General features: G+C 43.1%; 1 protein-coding gene across 1 annotated transcript; it reads left to right on the top strand.

Moving 5' to 3' along the window:
• Nucleotides 1-4,201: 4,201 nt before the first annotated feature.
• On the top strand, nt 4,202-17,189 carry LOC114645784 (phospholipase A and acyltransferase 4-like). Its single transcript, XM_051922338.1, has 4 exons — nt 4,202-5,640; nt 5,779-5,899; nt 12,047-12,318; nt 16,844-17,189. Exons 1-4 carry the CDS (start codon nt 5,626-5,628, stop codon nt 16,991-16,993), a joined length of 558 nt encoding a protein of 185 aa, XP_051778298.1. The 5' UTR covers nt 4,202-5,625; the 3' UTR covers nt 16,994-17,189.
• Nucleotides 17,190-17,485: the final 296 nt, after the last annotated feature.

Here is a 17,485-nt window from a genome sequence, read left to right as displayed (position 1 = left end):
CTACCTCCACAGTCTAACATTCAGTTCCTTCATGGCCATTGTTTTCACTCCAGCCTGTTACTAGAGAGAAGCCAGTTCTTGCAGTTGTGAAACATTTTATTGAATTCTGCAGCTTGTTATTTCTCTTATTCTACCACACTGGACATTTCCTAAACTGCTGTCTTTTGTTTAGAGCATCTTCAGTGTGTTTTGGTGCCCTGAACAGCTCAATAGTTCTCAGATCTTCACTTTGCTCTTCTCAAATATTTCTTGAAACAGAAATGAGATCTGAATCTTAAAAAGCAAGTCAATTCAAAATGAAGGCAACCAAAGTCTGTTACGTCAGCTGCAGTGGCTGGTTAATAATTCAGAACACCTGCAGCAAGTATGACTGATGTAAAGGGGGACCAAACAAACAATGGACCCCTTCATGCGTACATTCACTCAATGTAGTGTCACCAGTTAAACTAAGGTGCACGTCTTTGGGATGTGGGAAGAAAGCTGAATTACCTGAAGAAAAAAAAGAAAAACCTCCACAGACCAGTAAAGGACATGAAAACTCCATGAAGACAGGGAGCAGACCACCCACTCTAAACCTCTGTTATCCTGTTGGTGGTGAGGAGAAAGCATAAAGGGGCAGTAACTACTCAGTCCATTGTAAAAAGGAGACACAACAACATGAAAGGCTTGAAGCAGCACCCTAGTCAACCTGTAAAATTGAAGGTTTACAGAAACAAATAAGCACGCAATAAGTTGTGGAGATGTCTTTCATACAGCTAGTCATATGGTTTCCAGACAGGAAGGGGCGGGTCCAGGAGAGCAGAAAAACAGAAGTAGCGTCTGCGGTGGAATATTCCAGGAATATGGAAAGATCCAGGAATATTCGGACAGAACAGTTACCATGAGCAGAAGCTATAAGAACATCATTCACAACCTTTATTTATCTACCCACACACTCACCGAGCAAATTATTGGGAACACCGATACACCTGCTTATCCATGCAATTATCTAATTAGCCAATCATGTGACAGCAGCACAATGCATAAAGTCCCACAGAAGCAGGTCAGGAGCTTCAGTTAATGTTGACACTAAACACCAGAATGTGATTTCAACTAGGGCGTGATTGTTGGTGCCAGTCGGGCTGGTTTGTGTATTTCTGTAACTTCCGATTTCCTAGGATTTTCACAACCAACAGCCTCTATAGAGTTTACTCAGAACATCCAATGAGTGGCAGCTCTGCAGACAGAAAGGTCTTGTTTGATGAGAGGGGTCACAGGAGAACAGCCAGACTGGTACGAGGTGTCAGAAAGGCTACGACAACTCAGGTAAACATCTCTGTACAACTGTAGGGCGCAGAAAAGCATCTAAGAATGTACAACACATTGAACCTTGAGGTGGATGGGCTACAACACCAGAAGACCATGTTGGGTTCCACTCCAGTCAGCCAAGAACAGAAAGCTGAGGCTGCAGTGGGCACAGGCTCATCAAAACTGGACAGTTGAAGACTCCAAGAACTTATCCCCCTCTGATGAATCTCAATTTCTGCAAAGGCACCCAGATGGTGGGGTCAGAATTTGACTCCAACAGCATGAATCCATGTACCCTACCTGGCTTGTGTCAATAGTTCAGGCTGGTACTGGTGGTGATGTAATGGTGTGGTGAATGTTTTCATGGCACACTTTGGGCCCATTAATATCAATCAATCATTGTTTAAATGCCATGGACTATTTGAGTTGTGTTACTGAGCATGTGCCTCCCTTCATGTTCACACTTTACCCATCTTCTAATGGTTACTTATCGCATGCTAATGCAGCATGTCACAGAACAGAAGTCATCTCAAACTGGTCTCATGATCGTGACTGTGAGTTTAGTGGCCTTCCCTTGTCACTGGATCTCAATCCAGTAGAACACCTTTGGGATGTGGTGGAACGGGAGACTCACAACATGAAGGTGCGGCTGACAAATCTATAGATACTACATGATGCAATCAAGGCTTCATAGAGCAGAATCTCAAGGGAATATTTCTAACATCAAATGGAATTCGGGTTAAGAAGACCTGAGGCTGTTGTGAGAGCAAAAGCAGGCCCTACCCAGGATTATTAAAGTGGTCCTAAGAATTTGCTTACTGAGTGTATATAGCCTGTGGAGGGCATGGTGGCACTGCCTCCATACAGCTCTATAGTTCTGGGTTCAAAATCAAGGCCTAATTCCTGTTGGAGTGGTTCTCTCCATGTGAAGTCTCCTGTGACATCACCAAGGTGTAGGTTGATAGGCAAATTTAAATGAGCCCAATGATGGGAGAGAGAGAAGGTGTATCCTACTGCTATGGCTTGGGATCCCATCCAGAATGGTTCCAGCCTTGTGCTCATTACTTCTAGAACAGACAGTTCTGGAAAAAGAGCATTTAATGACTGAATAGATGGACAGATGATCTGTCAAATAATAAAAACACCTTGGCCCAATTTCTCCAAGTGCTTTGCCCACAAGTTTCTACAAAGGTGCAAAGATTAATCAAAAGGTAAAGGCAATATGAAAATTCTGTGCTAACTGCAATGTACAGAAACTGACACAGATGGCTTATGGGTAGTTTGAACACTTACAGCGCAGTGCTCTACCATTGGTCTAGCTAAGGTCAAATGAACATGGATGCCTTGCTGCGGGATTGCACATTTGTTGAACAATGTGCTGCAGTGCAATTTCTTTGGGCAGAGGGAGTGCAGCCTGCTCAGTATGGAAGTGAAAACCACACAACTCAACAAAATGCTTATGAATGGATACAAAGGTTTAAAGCAAGAAGAACAAGTGTACCTGATGAAGCTTGATCTGGTCTACCATCAACATCGCACACACAAGCTCACATCATCAAGGCGAATGCTTCCGTTAGGTCAGATTATCTTGGGGCATAATGTGAGCTACCACAGCTATGCTGATGATACACAACTGTATTTATCAACAGCACCTGATAACCCTGACTCTCTTGTTTCACTAACACAGTGTCTTACTTGTGCTTCTGAATGGATGAGTAGTAATTTTCTCAAACTAAATAAAGAGAAAACAGAAATTTTAGTGATTGGCAATAATGGATACAATGAGGTTATTAGAAATAAACTGAATGCATTCGGATTAAAAGTCAAGATGGAGGTAAAGAATTTAGGGGTAACTATTGACTCTGACCTGAATTTTAAATCACATATTAATCAGATCACTAGGACAGCATTTTTCCACTTAAGAAATATAGCAAAAGTTAGACCTCTTATATCATTGCAAGATGCTGAGAAATTAATCCACACTTTTGTTTTCAGTCGACTAGATTACTGTAACGCACTCCTCTCAGGACTACCCAAAAAAGACATATATCGATTGCAACTAGTGCAGAATGCAGCTGCTAGAATCCTAACTAGGAAAAGAAAAACCGAGCACATCTCTCCAGTTTTGATGTCACTACACTGGTTACCTGTGTCATTTAGAATTGAATCCTGCTTATGGTTGTAGCCTTCAATAATCTCGGTCCATCTTATATTTCGGAATGTCTTACACCTTACACTCCAAATCGTAACCTTAGATCTTCAAATGAGTGTCTGCTTAGAATTCCAAGAGCTAAACTTAAAAGAAGTAGTGAGGCGGCCTTCTGCTGTTATGTACCTAAAATCTGGAATAGCCTGCCAATAGGAGTTCGCCAGGCTAATACAGTGGAGCACTTTAAAACACTGCTGAAAACACATTACTTTAACATGGCCTTCTCATAACTTCATCTTAGTTTAATCCTGATGCTCTGTATATTCAATTAATTATCATTATTATTCATGGTGGCTCCAAAATCCGTACTAACCCCTACTTTCTCTTCTGTTCTTTTTCCAGGTTTCTGGGGTGGCAACCTGCACCACCACCACCACCTGATCAAAGCACCGTGATGTCCCTACATTGATGGATTAAAGACCATCATCATCAAGTTCTTCCATGAGAACCCTGAATACCATGAGGACTGATTGAGGTCATTTATGTTAGGTAGAATGCCTAGAGGGGGCTGGGTGGTCTCGTGGTCTCGGAACCCCTGCAGATTTTATTTTTTTTCTCCAGCCGTCGGGAGTTTTTTTGTTTTTTCTGTCCTCCCTGGCCATCGGACCTTATTTTAATTTTTATTTATTTTGTCTTTATTCTCTTTCTTCATCATGTAAAGCACTTTGAGCTACATCATAAACAACATAAATGTTGTTGTTGAATCAGAGAAGGCTGTCAGATTACATTGCCCGCTGTTGCTGCACATTTGGATATCAGCTATGGATCTGCACATGGCACACTGCATGATTACTTGGGGTACTCAAGATGGATACCCAAACAGCTTATTGACAACCAGCAGCACGTGGAGTTTGCGATACAAAGATCCAAGCATTTTGGAGCAGATTGTCACTAGAGATGAGACATGGGTCCATCACCGTGAGCTGGAAAGCAAGAGAGAAAGCATGCAGTGCTTCTCCAGTTAAGACGACATTCAGATGACAGCCCTCCACCAAGAAAATCACGGTGACCTTCTTTTTTTGGGATATGAAGGGTCCAATTCTAGTGCATTTTCAACAACGGGAACAGTCAGTGCTCAATGCAACATACTGTGCTATGCTTAGAGAGAACCTGAAACCTGCAATTTGCAGCCAAGGAAGAGGAATGCTGTCAAAAACAGTCTTGCTGCTCCAGGACATCACACTTCACAATGCAGTGGCTGCAACAGTGGGGGCAATACAACACCCCCCCTTAGAGCCCTGGTCCAACACCATGCGACTATCGCATCACATTTCCGCTTGAAATGCTCGACACGGTTGTGTTTTCACCCCTGATGATGAGGTAAAGGAAGCGGTGCACACTTGGATTCAGGAGAAGCTGAAGGACTGATGAAGTTAGTGGATCAGTACGAGAAGTGCATCAACCTGCAGGGGCACTATGTGGAGACGTGATAGAGCTGTTACGTTCATCTGCGCACAGCTACTGGTATTAAAGTGTAAGTTGCCTTTACTTTTTGATTCTCCCTCGCATTATGTGGCCAAACACTGTAATCTAATGGACATTGTGAAAGGCACATTAATCACTTGTGACAGTTCAGTGCCATCCAACCATTTTTTTAAGTGGTGATATTTCCAGGATATTGACAAGATGCATGAGCTTAATGCAGAAGAAGAGGAGTCCACTGCAAAAACAGAAAAGACCAAAACAGTCCTGGGAGGAGCCCACAATGCATGGAGAGAACATGCAAACTCCACCCAGTGGTCCCAGCTGGGAATCACGCCAAGGAGCAGGTGTAACCCCATGGAAGCCCAATCCTCCAAGCCAGCCACGACTTAACTCCCCAAACAGAAATATAGCTAATCCTGCTGGGAAGATGGACACAACCTCGACTTCAGATGACTTGAACAGAGACATGTGTCCGGGTGAGTAAACACAGCTTTACATGCACTTGAAAGATAAGACTGGCAGCTTACCAGGTCAGGCGGACTCATTAGGCAGCATTAAAGATCGGAGAGCAGATGGGATCAGTAGGTGACGTCAGAGGGCTGCCCGCGAAGCTCTGTCCTGCAGAGATCACATTCCTGTGCTGGCCGTGGGAGAGCCCAGCATTCCATCTCTGAGATCTTTCTGCTGAGGGGCAAACTGCTGCGATGGCTACGCCACAAGTAAGACGGGCGATATTTTTCTGAATTTTCAGGCACCCAGGATGGTGGCCATCCATATTCTGACAGTGTTCCCCCAACTGTTTTTTGTTATTTTTTTTTTTTAAACAGCTGCTCATTTTTCTTCCCACCTCTTTGCAGATCCGAGTGGAGGGTTTCACTGATGCCAGTCCTGGGGAGCTGCTTGAATTTGACTTTGGGCCTCTGTCTCACTGGGGAATCTACTTGGGCAATGGAGAAGTCGTCCACTTTTCATGGCCAGGTAAGGCATCAACATCTACGCTGGCATTTAAACAATTAGCTTGTTTTATACGGAGCAATCTTTACAAAACAGCCTCAGTTTTAAAATACAAACATTAATTAATTCAGGAGAAATCTCTATGAGTGACACGGTGGTCTCATTAAGACCTGTAGGAAAAGATTGGGCGGCGGCTGGAAGACGTGTTGGTGAGGCCATCAGGGAGTGCCTACCCTGTGGTCTGTGTGGGGATCCCAATGTCCCAGTGTGGTGACAAGGACACTGTCCTGAAAAATGGAGCTGTCCGTCAGATGAGACATAAAACTGAGGTCCTGACCATCAGTGGTCATAAAAGATCCCTGGGCATTCTTTGAACAAAAATAGGATGTACCCTGATGTTCTAACTAAATTGCCCACTATGGCCTTGTTCATTCTGAACCCGATCTTCCACATTCTCCAATTGGTTATTTTCTCTTTCACCACCTAATAGCTAATGCTTGATAAACCTACTGGCACAAGAAGGGCTGCCATCATACCATCCAGGTGGATGCTACACATTGGTGGTGGTTCAAGTGGCTCTCCACTATCTATGTAAAGTACTTTGAAAAGTGCCAGAAAAGCGCAATATAAATGTAACTCATTAATGAATTAAGTGGTTAACACTGCGGCCTCACAGCTCCAGGCTTCCAACTTCAATTCCTGTCACTGTCTCTATGTTCTCTCAGGTCCTCCACATCCTAAAGATGCACAGGTTGGGCTTGGTGTGGCTGTGTCCTGCAATGGAGTGCCATCCCATCTAGAACAGCTTCCTGCTGGGACAGGCCTGCAGTTCAGTAATGGGATTAGCACGTTTAGACCAAGGGTGGATTTCATTCCACATGCCAATACAGAGTGCGGGAGGTAAACTGGCTTATTATGAGGGTGTGTGTGAGAGCGTGCCCTGTAATGTCCTGGCATCATCATATGGAATGAGGACACCTGTTCTGTAGCGGCCCAAAGAAGTATTATTTCAGAAGTTAAGCTGGACTCAATGGTCTGGCGTCAACACCATTCAGCCCAAAACAACTTGGCACTTCTAAAATATTACATCAGGACTCGAGTGCCCACAAGGTGCCACTTTCAGCTGTGCTTCTGTCTGCAGTTGTTAATGTGAGTGTGAAAAGTAAGTGAACCTAATATATAGTATCTGTCCATCAGAGACTCCAGTTCAAGTTCCTTTAGGAGTACAGTACATTTAGTCAAGCAATTCACTTAGAGCGTTACATGGGGTCCGTGCCAGAGACTCAAGCAGCAACCTAATGGCTTACAGTCCACCACCTTAGCCACTTAACCTCCTTGGTTTCTAAAATCTGCTCACGGTTTCCTTGGCAAAAAAGCTGCTCTGCTCCCAACGTTAAGATAAGCCGTGCAGACGTGCATTAGGCCCTCATTAAGAGGTCAGCTGTAATGACAGCAGGTCAATGAGGGGCATGCAGTGACTTGGTGACACCAAGCTTAAGGGAGGAGCTGCTGTGCTTATCTTTCCTTCAGGTCACTGAATTTATTTCTTCATTATTTATCTTATCCAGTTCAGGGTTGTGGGGGGGCTGATGCCAATCCTGGGTGGGATTGAGCGCAGGGTCACAACCAACACTGGCAGGGGAACATTTATGTACACAGACACAACGCAGACACACACACTCACCCTGGATCAATTTACAAACACTACCATAACAAGTGTTTGGGATGTGGAAAGAAAACTAAAGTACTCGGTGAAAAATCCACACAGACGCAGGTCCTTATAGATGTGGACCCCTAGGAGTTTGAAGCTGGAAAAGTGACAAATGTGACATTATTCAAAGTTATTGTCTGTTTTTACCTGCATTTTTATTACTCTTTAATTTAATATTGTTTTTTGTATCAGTAAGGTGCTGCTGGAGTATGTGAATTTCCCCTTGGGATTAATAAAGTATCTATCTATCTATTATATAATAAAAAAAAAAAACTTGTGAAAGCCAAGACTTTTTTCCGGGGGACGAGATGTGATCTTTTGAAGAGAGACAGAGAGTCAGAGACAGTTTCACTTCCCGCCAGACAGACAAGTCACGTCATACTTAAAACCTTCAGACGCAAGTCCTGTGATATACAGGCAGAGCAGGTTAGAGATAATGGAAGTAGGAAAATTTGAAAGTCTCCAAAAGTGAGAGTAAAGATCACATTAGCGCAAACAAACGGAAAATATTACTTGTGGAAATAACAGAACAGCGAAAAGAGATCGAATATTCAGGTAAACATTCGAAGCTCCGCACGAAATGCAGATAAAGCCAGCCAACAGCTTCTCGAGCAAAGAGGAGGTGAAAAAAACACCTGTCACTTGTTTCCCAATGTATCACCGTTTAAGAGAGGTTTCGGAGGAGAGGCCGCGTCCCCTTGGAGTGCGCTCAGCCCCCCTTCTTCACACCAGGGCCTACCAAAAGTAGGCACATCATTATCTAATTTTTCTTTGGAGAAAACAGAAGATATTTATTTATTTATTGTGGCTCATACCATCACTGCGTCCAGCAGCTGTGAGCGAGAATGTGCAACTGAGAGGGGCGCTGGCCGGGCACATTTCCTGCTGGTAAAAGGGATGCCTGTCGTTTACTCATCCTGCTAGAATTTCCCAAGCCGTTGCATGACATCATTTTGTTCATTTACATCAATCTTATGGAATACTGTAAAATGCTTAGGACTGGCAGGTGAGCAACTAGTTGGCCTAAGCCCCCAGAACTGAGACTGTGCCTGTAATAAATGGCTGTAGCGCCCCCAGAGGTTCATTTTCTACAGGAGTACCATTGATGGCACTTTAGTTCTCTTCTCTATTACTGCCAGCTGGCCACTGTGGCCTGGCACTAGAGTAGAAGAGTTCGCCGCAGCACTTGCTTTGGCCACACTCAGGCCAGAAGGGGTCCTACTACAGAACTGAAGTTAAGGCAGAGGCCGAGAGTGAGAGATCACAGATCTAGTGCTTGCAATGTTTATAATAAAAAAAAAAAAAAAAGGAGTGGACATTGTCATTTCTTGGGCTGGCAGAAGTCCAATAAGGTTGGCAATGATTGAGTTAAGACTGTTTGTTTACTGAGCAAGCGGGGTACACGGTGCCATACTGAGACATCCCTGGATGTCATTCACCTGTGATTGTTCAGATTTATAAGATGAGGCTCAGAAACTGAATTCCAAAGAGGAGAACTTGCATGGTAGTGTTACCGACCTCAGGCCTAGGGGAACCTGGGCCAGGTACAAGCCACTGTTGCTACAGGGTGTAGCCACAGCGATATGGTGTAAAACATAAAAGAAACAGACAGCAGTCCCAAGTCTCAGACCATACTTCTCTGTTCTCTTCTACTTTTTTTCTCCTTTTCCCAGAAATATATATATGCTTCAATTTCTGCATAGATGAACATGGTAATCAGTGGAAACAATGGTGCAAACCAATTTACTCTGTATAACAAATAGTGTAAACACATTTACTTTGAGTACTTGATTAGAAACCAATGTCCCCAGAACTCGTTAATTTTCCAAGGAAGCAGACAGTTCTGTATCTACACATTGTGTGTAGATAAGATACTAAATCAAAGCAGTCTGACTATTCAAAGCAGGTGACTCTTTAGCAAGACAGGTAAATATTTGTGTCCTGTAGATAGCCATCAGCAATAACCTGTAGCAGAATTTTCCAGAAATTCTGCCTTTTCTTTAAAACACTGGTTTATAGCCCATTACACCCATTACAGTAGCAAGAAGGGCCTGGCAGCCTTTTAACCTGACATGCACCTTGTGATGTCTGAGAGAATGACAGGTCAAAAGGCAAGATAAATGGTGGAGTGCTGACCCAGCTTTCTCTGTTTACTTGAGAAACAAAAACAAAATGGCGCTCGATGATGGGAGTACAAACAAAAATATCACCCTCCGGTGCTCTAATAAATAAGGACACTTTTTTCAGGTGTTTTATCTGGGAATGCAGGAGCTCCGTCACTACTCTGCTCAAGTGACACCTCCTTCCAGACAGCTGGGATTTTGAGGTCCTGGGGTCGAAAAGGGCAGAGTTCATCATCCTCACTGGGCACTTTCTTGGCAGTGTGGAGGCAAAGGAAGATCACACAGTTAGTGGCGGCGCCCCTCTCGGCCCATGGTGGTATTACATACCTGGGAGGAACCCGGATGGTGACCATCTGATGCACATGAGTGACGATGTCTTTAGGATATGGGAAAAACAGCCATGGAGATTTGGGGGAAATGGGCAGGCTCAAGTAGACAGTAACTGGGTGTGAGATTTGAACCTATATAGCTGTATTCATGCTCTCCACTACAGGAAGTCCATAGGTTTTAAAAATTCTGAGAACATTTTTAAAAAGAAACATGCATTCAGTTAAACCAATGGTCTCAAATTCCAGTCCTGGAGGGCTGCAGTGGCTGCAGGTTTTCATTCTAACCCTTTTCTTAATTAGTGACCTGTTTTTGCTGCTAATTAACATTTGAATGGCACTCTTAGAAAAGAGAAAAGCAACAATTTCAGAAATGTCTGCTATTGCACCACGAGAGCAGCAACAAGAATGACAGCCTAAGTAAGCAACTGCTTGGAGTTTGAGGCCCTGACTTAGTTGGTCTTCAGTTGGCTCACTTACGTCACATTTCATTTCTGTTTGGCTGCCATTTAAGGAAAGAAGTGAAGCAATTCAGGAGAACAAATCTTTAAAAACAAGTTCATTAAAATGAAAGGAAAAGAAGTTAATTAGCAGCAAAAACAGGTTACTAATTAAGAAAAGGGTTAGAATGAAAACCTGCAGCCACTGCAGCCCTCTAGGACTGGAGTTTAAGACCACCGAGTTAAACTGATAAATCATCATTTATAAATAATGTAACGCAGTCTGTCCAGTTCCTGGTTCTGAATCACTCCTAAGTGCTTCAATTTCAAGGCAGCAGCCATTCCTCATCACTACATTCCATGTATTAAACTTTCGGATGAGCATCCATTGATTATCAGCTCTCATGCACACATAGCACACCACTACAGCTAAAGACAAAACCAAAGCTGTTTGAGTTCTTTGGAGCGAGTCACATACTCAATGGAGTGAGTGACAGAGTGTGTCACATTACGTGACTGACCTTCACAGATGGGCAGAGATGATGTCTCCGACCTGCTAAGATCATGCAAATGAAGGCTACGACTGAAAATCACTGGGAAAAGTCACATTGTCTTATGGGGTAGAAATGCACCAATGCCTGGGGTAAGAGGGTTCACATCAAGCAGGTGAACCAAGAAGATGTGCAAAATATTGAGCAGGGACCCTTTCTATGTCCAGGACTATTCAGGGAAGTGCTCCTGTTGGAATAACAAAGAAGTGGTTTTAACTGAACGTACAGACAAACCCATGAACTCTCAGATTTACATTATGTGTCACTTGAAGAAAGACATAACCCCCATCCATCTCTGAGAAAGTTTCAAAGAGCACTGGGTTAAGCCTTAATTGTGTAGAAGGTCTGCCCTCAAGTGTGCAGAGTTATGAATAAGCTGACCCACTCCAACCAGGAAGGATATCCTGTCTGTTGTAATTGCATTGCTGTGATGAAGAACTCGCCACACTTCCATACCTCACTAAGTTCTGTACACTAGCGTCATCTGCAAAGTGCAGCTCAGACTTAAGACTCTATGACAAACCCCTTATGAACTGGTCACCTTGGTTACTTTTTGTCTTTTGTTATCACCCCTTAGCTTCATTCATGGCAAGCTGCCTCTTGGGTCAAAAGTTTAACCTCAATGGGTCAGATGTTCACACTCTTCCTATGTTGCAGATCTTACACAAGATGACACCTTAAAGAGTTGTATGTGGGCCTGAACTCATCTTGGCTTCCTTTAGTTGGCTCTTTCATCAAGACAGACGTGCTCATCGTTATCTGTTCACTTTTCACTTTCTCAAGTTGTTGTTCTGTCTAGTTGGCTAGAGAGTTAAATGATCACCAGAAACAAAAGTGGGCATTAGGAAAACAAGGCCTTTCATGAATTTGAAGTAGACAGTGCATTTGGTCAATAGTAAAACTTCTAAGACTGCCATTGCTTCAATGTGTTTTTACATATGGGGTCCATGAAGGGATTGAGGGGGTGAATGTGCAATTTCAGTGTCATGTTTTCTATTAACCTGAACTTGTCTTTTTCAGAGAGCACCATGGCCTGGTTGAGAGACAATGCGCCTTTCATGGTCCTTTTTACAGAAACTATGATCCGGCGGCAGAGGGTCAGTTCGGTCGTCGGGTTTTCCAAAGTTTATACAAACCGCTCCTATGACCTCATGCTGGATGCTCTGCCTCAAGATGAAATTCTGTACCGCTGTCTGATCTTCGTTGACCGGACGCTTCCATACCATATACTGAAATTCAACTGTGAACATTTTGCCACATTTGTCAGATATGGAAAAGCTCGATCGCAACAGGTACCGAGTCACTGATCTCTCATCTTTATTTTATCTGTAATGTGAAGTAGTTCACCACATGATGCACAACATGGCCTGGGGAGAAGTGTATAAAAGAGCTCAGAATACTCAAAGATAAAATTTGTATTTATAAAAAAAGGGCAAAAGGGACTAGTTAGATACAGTGGAGAGCTCCGAGTGAAATCTCAGAATGGAAACACACAATTGCACACCCACCCAGCAGTACAAGGGGAATGAGAAACAAGCACCCAGCCTGTGGTGGCTCTAATGTAACATTCACAAGGCTTCTATCTTCTTCATGATGATGGTGGTCACACCAACTAAAAGCACCCTTCATGGTGAAGAAATCCCAGCACTAACCCATCAGAGTGATGTGCCCTCACCTTATCTTTCTGTGTAACACAAAATGAGAAACCAACCTGCCTAAGTAAAGAAATGTCCCCTTAACCTGGGAAGCTCCATCCCCTTCATGGTCAGAGCGGTGAAACTGAATGGCCTTACATGGTTAAGATGAGATGTGTGCCTTCAGAGGGTAAAATCACCCAGCACAGTGATGGGAGCCCCAAATTAATTACCAATGTTGCATTTCTTCTGACCAGTGATTCAAGTTGTTCCTCCTCTGGGATGTGATTTGGTGATCTTGTGCTGTCCACCTTTTCCCAGTGTAAACACTCCACTTGTCATGGTAAAGGAACATTTCCTTAACTTGGTAAGCACCATTCACCTTTATTGCAGGGCAGTTAAAGTACGAAACAATCTCTAATAGTATTAAACTCTATTTGGACAGGATTAGTTTTATTCCAGGAGGCTGGTCAATGTAATTATTACCGAAGGACCCCTGTCACTTTAACCCCAGCTGAATTGCTCGAATGATGAAATTATATAGACATGTCAATTTACATGCAACAAAAATTACAAAGGTCCTCTGATAAGAATTACTTTACCTCACCTCAAGATGTAAAACTAATCCTGTCTGAATTGCACTTCACATGGTAGCCTAATCCAGACTGACAGGCTAAAATCACTTTACATGGTGAAGTGATCCCCAAATGGATCCACCAATGCTATGTGATACGACTCCATAGCAGACGAATCCCAAAAGGGGCCCATCACTGTTATATTTGTTCAAGAAGTGCAACTTGATTCAGGGACTTAGAGGTAAGAGCTTTGGGAAGTGTTTGACGGCGCTGACCCTTTTCATACTAAGCAAATGGAGCCGACATGATCGAATTCCGCTATGAAGGGAACTAATACAGTGGATCACAGCTGTTACCTTAAAATTATTTCACAAGAACAAAGGGATACCATTGGAAATTTAAGAGCAAATGTTGCAATAATATTAAGAAGGCTTTCTTTACACAAAGAACCATAGACACATTAATAGATTTCAAAGTACAGGTTAAATACCATTATAGCGAATACAGAAGTAATGACATTTTCAGAATACTGAATATTTTTGTTGGCCCGAACAAATGTTCATACAACATCATGTTTAACGAATTTTGTTTTAACACAAAGTAAATTTCAGTATAAAAAAAAAAAGTTTTTTCAACCAAAAATGTCCACCGAAAATAATACGATGAAAAATACACTTCTGATCGTGCAAGAGTCCAATTGTAAGATGCAAGCGGGCATCAGAACCCCCCCTCATACTGCACATGAAACGACGGCTGATGATGCTGAACTTCAGACTGACTCCGAAAATTCTGCTTAAAAAATCGTGCAAAGTATGCCTGGCTTAAACAATACATTTTGTATTTTTCAAGTCATTTCTTCATAAACTTGGTACTTATGCATTTGCCACAAACAATTGTGTTTTATAGTTAAGTGTTTTTTTTTTGGTTTGCCCATATTTTACAATGAACCTTAAGGGACACGAGGCTATAATGGAAAAATCAAAGCATAAAAAGTTGCCGAATACGTGCTCTGAGTTTTGATAAAAGAACACACGCCTTCTGTCTTTTTGAAGCATGTTTGTGACAACAAAAGGGAAATTGAAATAATTGTTTTATTGCATATTCCTGGTACTGTTTCCTGAAAGTACATATATGTTTTCTATTTGGTTGTGAGAGTTCTCAAGTAAACATGAAAGTTAATTAAAACAAAACCAACCACGTGGCACAAAATCTTTTATCAGGTCCTGAGGGGTGAAAGAAGATGACGAACAGTGAGGTGGCACACATAGCTGGTCTTTATTTAAACAGCTGACTCTCATAATCCTGGTGTATTTTGTTCAAAAACGACATGTCTATAAACTGTTTTACAAAGTGTTTTGTGTAATCACAAGATGTGGAACAACACTCAACAACTGTGTTGGCATGAAAAGTGGACTGATTTGGTAAGATTTTATGCTCTTATTTTCCATTGGAGCCTTGTGCTCCATAGGGTTCATTGTAATGTGCCAGGACTGGCTTTTCCTTTTTTAAAAATGTAAAGAACTAGGGGGCTCTGCACCCTACTCGCTTCGCTCGCCAACCCCTGTGTTTGTTTAATCGGATATACATTTTTAAAAGCTTTTTTTTTTCTTCTTCTTTGGAATCGTTGCTTTAACTGTTGCGGGACCACAGAATCTCATAGCGTATGATCCATAATTGTGTAAGTGCTGTATTCCGCCCTCCATCAATCGGACCTAACAGTGACTTAAAACAAAAAAGGTTTCAACTTGGCTGGGATGCTACAATACTTTTGAATTTTACTGCTTTCATATTCTGTACCTTTCTCTGCATGTTTATCGCGCCATCGTTAGTTTGAGCCTTTATAATTCCACTGCTTTCATAATGTTTTATCTGCCTTTTTTCTCTCCGCTGCTCTTTCTTCTTTGCTGAGAGCACAGGATCGGTGTGTGCTACCGCTGGCCGTGCTCTTATTTGATAAGAAGGACGTGTCTTTCAAGAATCTCATGTTCCACGTCCCCGCGAGACGGCCCTGGGACAATCTCTTGGCACCAAGTCTCATGTTTACGGTCCCCGCGAGATGCTCCGTGGCCAGTCTTTTTTGTCTCGCGTGTCTTTTAAATGTCTTCTGAGAAGATCACGTATCGTCACCCTGGAAATTTCCTTTCCAGGATTTTTTTTTTATAGAGAGAGATATACGCTCAACTAGAACACAATTTTATGTAGCAAATGCACATATACTACGTTTGACAAGAAATATCTTCTACTTGAAAAATACCAGGGCGGCACGGGGGTGCAGTGGTAGCGCTGCTGCCTCGCAGTAAGGAGACCCGGGTTTGCTTCCCAGCTCCTCCCTGCGTGGAGTTCACATGTTCTCCCCGTGTCTGCGTGGGTTTCCTCCCACAGTCCAAAGACATGCAGGTTAGGTGGACTGGCAATTCTAAATTGTCCCTAGTGTGTGGGTGTGTGTGCCCTGCGGTGCACTGGCGTCCTGCCCGGGGTTTGTTTCCTGCCTTGCGCCCTGAGTTGGCTGGGATTGGCTCCAGCAGACCCCCGTGACCCTGTAGTTAGGATATAGCAGGTTGGATAATGGATGGATGAAAAATACCAAACTAGAGTTGTGTGGTGACTCCTTTTGAGTGCAGTACTTTAAACCTGGTCAGTGATTACGAGGGTATACAGTATTGGGGTCCAGCCGTGCCTCTCTATAAAGCTGGTAGACCTGACAACAGTGTCTATAATAAGCCAATAACACACACAGACAACATACTGAGGGTGGACAGAACACACCAGCACCTCAATCACAGCACATCAGGCAAACCGCCTGAACTGTCCCACCAACAAGACCCCCTGGCCTCTCCGTTAAATAACTTGACAACAGAAATAAAGCCTGAAATCACTGAAGTGAAAGAAATGACTGCCTATTAGTGGCATGTTTGTTATCGACCCACCTTTAGACCTCCTTATTCAAGATTGGCTGAAGTTCACCCTGATAACATCACACACAAGGCAGGACCCCCAGTGTTGATGACGCACTAGTCCACTTCATGGAACACTCGTGAGGAAAATTTAGAGTTAATTGAACAGGGACGTCTTTGGGATGTGTGGACTGGACACGGACATGGCAAAGACGTGATTGGAATCTCGTCCCTTGGCACAACGAGGCACCATCATTGGACTGACTGAGGTCATTTATGTTGGGTAGAATGCCTGGAGGGGGCTGGGTGGTCTCGTGGCCTCTGAACCCCTGCAGATTTTATTTTTTTCTCCAGCCATCAGGAGTTTTTTTTTTGTTTTTTCTGTCCTCCCTGGCCATCGGACCTTACTCTTATTCTATGTTAATTAGTGTTCCCTAATTTTAATTCTTATTTATTTTGTCTTTATTCTCTTTCTTCATCATGTAAAGCACTTTGAGCTGCATTGTTTGTATGAAAATGTGCTCTAGAAATAAGTGTTGTTGTTTATGTGACTTTACAGGCTGCTGGGCTCAGACAGAGTAAGCTGAACAAACTTTCATACTGGCATAGACGTCATCGACACTTTATCGTCACTTGGTTTGGGGGTCTCTTGTACAGTTCCTCACCTCTCTCCCTTCTGATTTCTCACCGTTTGCTCTCCTGTCCTCTCTTTAGGTCTCGGAGTTTGACTGTCTGCACTTGTTATCTTATAATCCCACCGCAGACTTCAAGGCGGCCTACAGGGAGGCATTAAGAGACTTCCACGATGAGGGGCCGCAGGAGCGCCCCCAGGAGAATCAGCTTTGCAAAGGCTGCACCATCTAGCTGGCTGGGGAGAGAGAAACAGAAAGAAAGAGACATCAAAAAACAAAAACGGCAGAAAAATAAGTTTTATACTGCTTAATATATTTTTTATTTTACACACACGGTATTCTAGCATCTTTTTGTCTTTCCTTTGGTGAAAACACTGATTCTTGATTGCTAAGCTAGAAAACCACAACTTAAAAATGCCAGTCAACTCGATGAGGGGGGAAAAAAACCAAAAACTTTCCGATCCCTTATTTTCCTTAAATAGGCACATTTTCAAAATTCCCCAGGGCTTTTCTCATTTGAAATCCCTGAAAACGAGCAATGGGGGGCTAAACCTGAACTTGGGGTCTGCTCTGCTAATTTACCAGTTGGTAAAGGCCTCCGTAAAACACTGAAATTCAGAGTACAGCCCCCCATGGCTTGACAGGAGATGTGAAGATGATATCAGTTTCAGAGTTGGGGGCTCCACTCAGCTGCAGGCTACCTGCTTCAGATGCTGGCCTGGAC

This window comes from Erpetoichthys calabaricus, chromosome 2 (genome assembly GCF_900747795.2).
Source record: "Erpetoichthys calabaricus chromosome 2, fErpCal1.3, whole genome shotgun sequence".
NCBI lineage: Eukaryota > Metazoa > Chordata > Cladistia > Polypteriformes > Polypteridae > Erpetoichthys > Erpetoichthys calabaricus.
Note: the sequence above shows the minus strand (reverse complement) of the source record. Positions and strands in the feature narration are given on the sequence as shown.

Bases quoted from the DNA above. Each gene is read 5' to 3' on its own strand.
- LOC114645784 (XM_051922338.1), top strand. The intron at 5,900-12,046 runs GTAAGGCATCAA...TGTCTTTTTCAG, and splicing joins CGTCCACTTTTCATGGCCAG to AGAGCACCATGGCCTGGTTG. The intron at 12,319-16,843 runs GTACCGAGTCAC...TCCTCTCTTTAG, and splicing joins GAAAAGCTCGATCGCAACAG to GTCTCGGAGTTTGACTGTCT.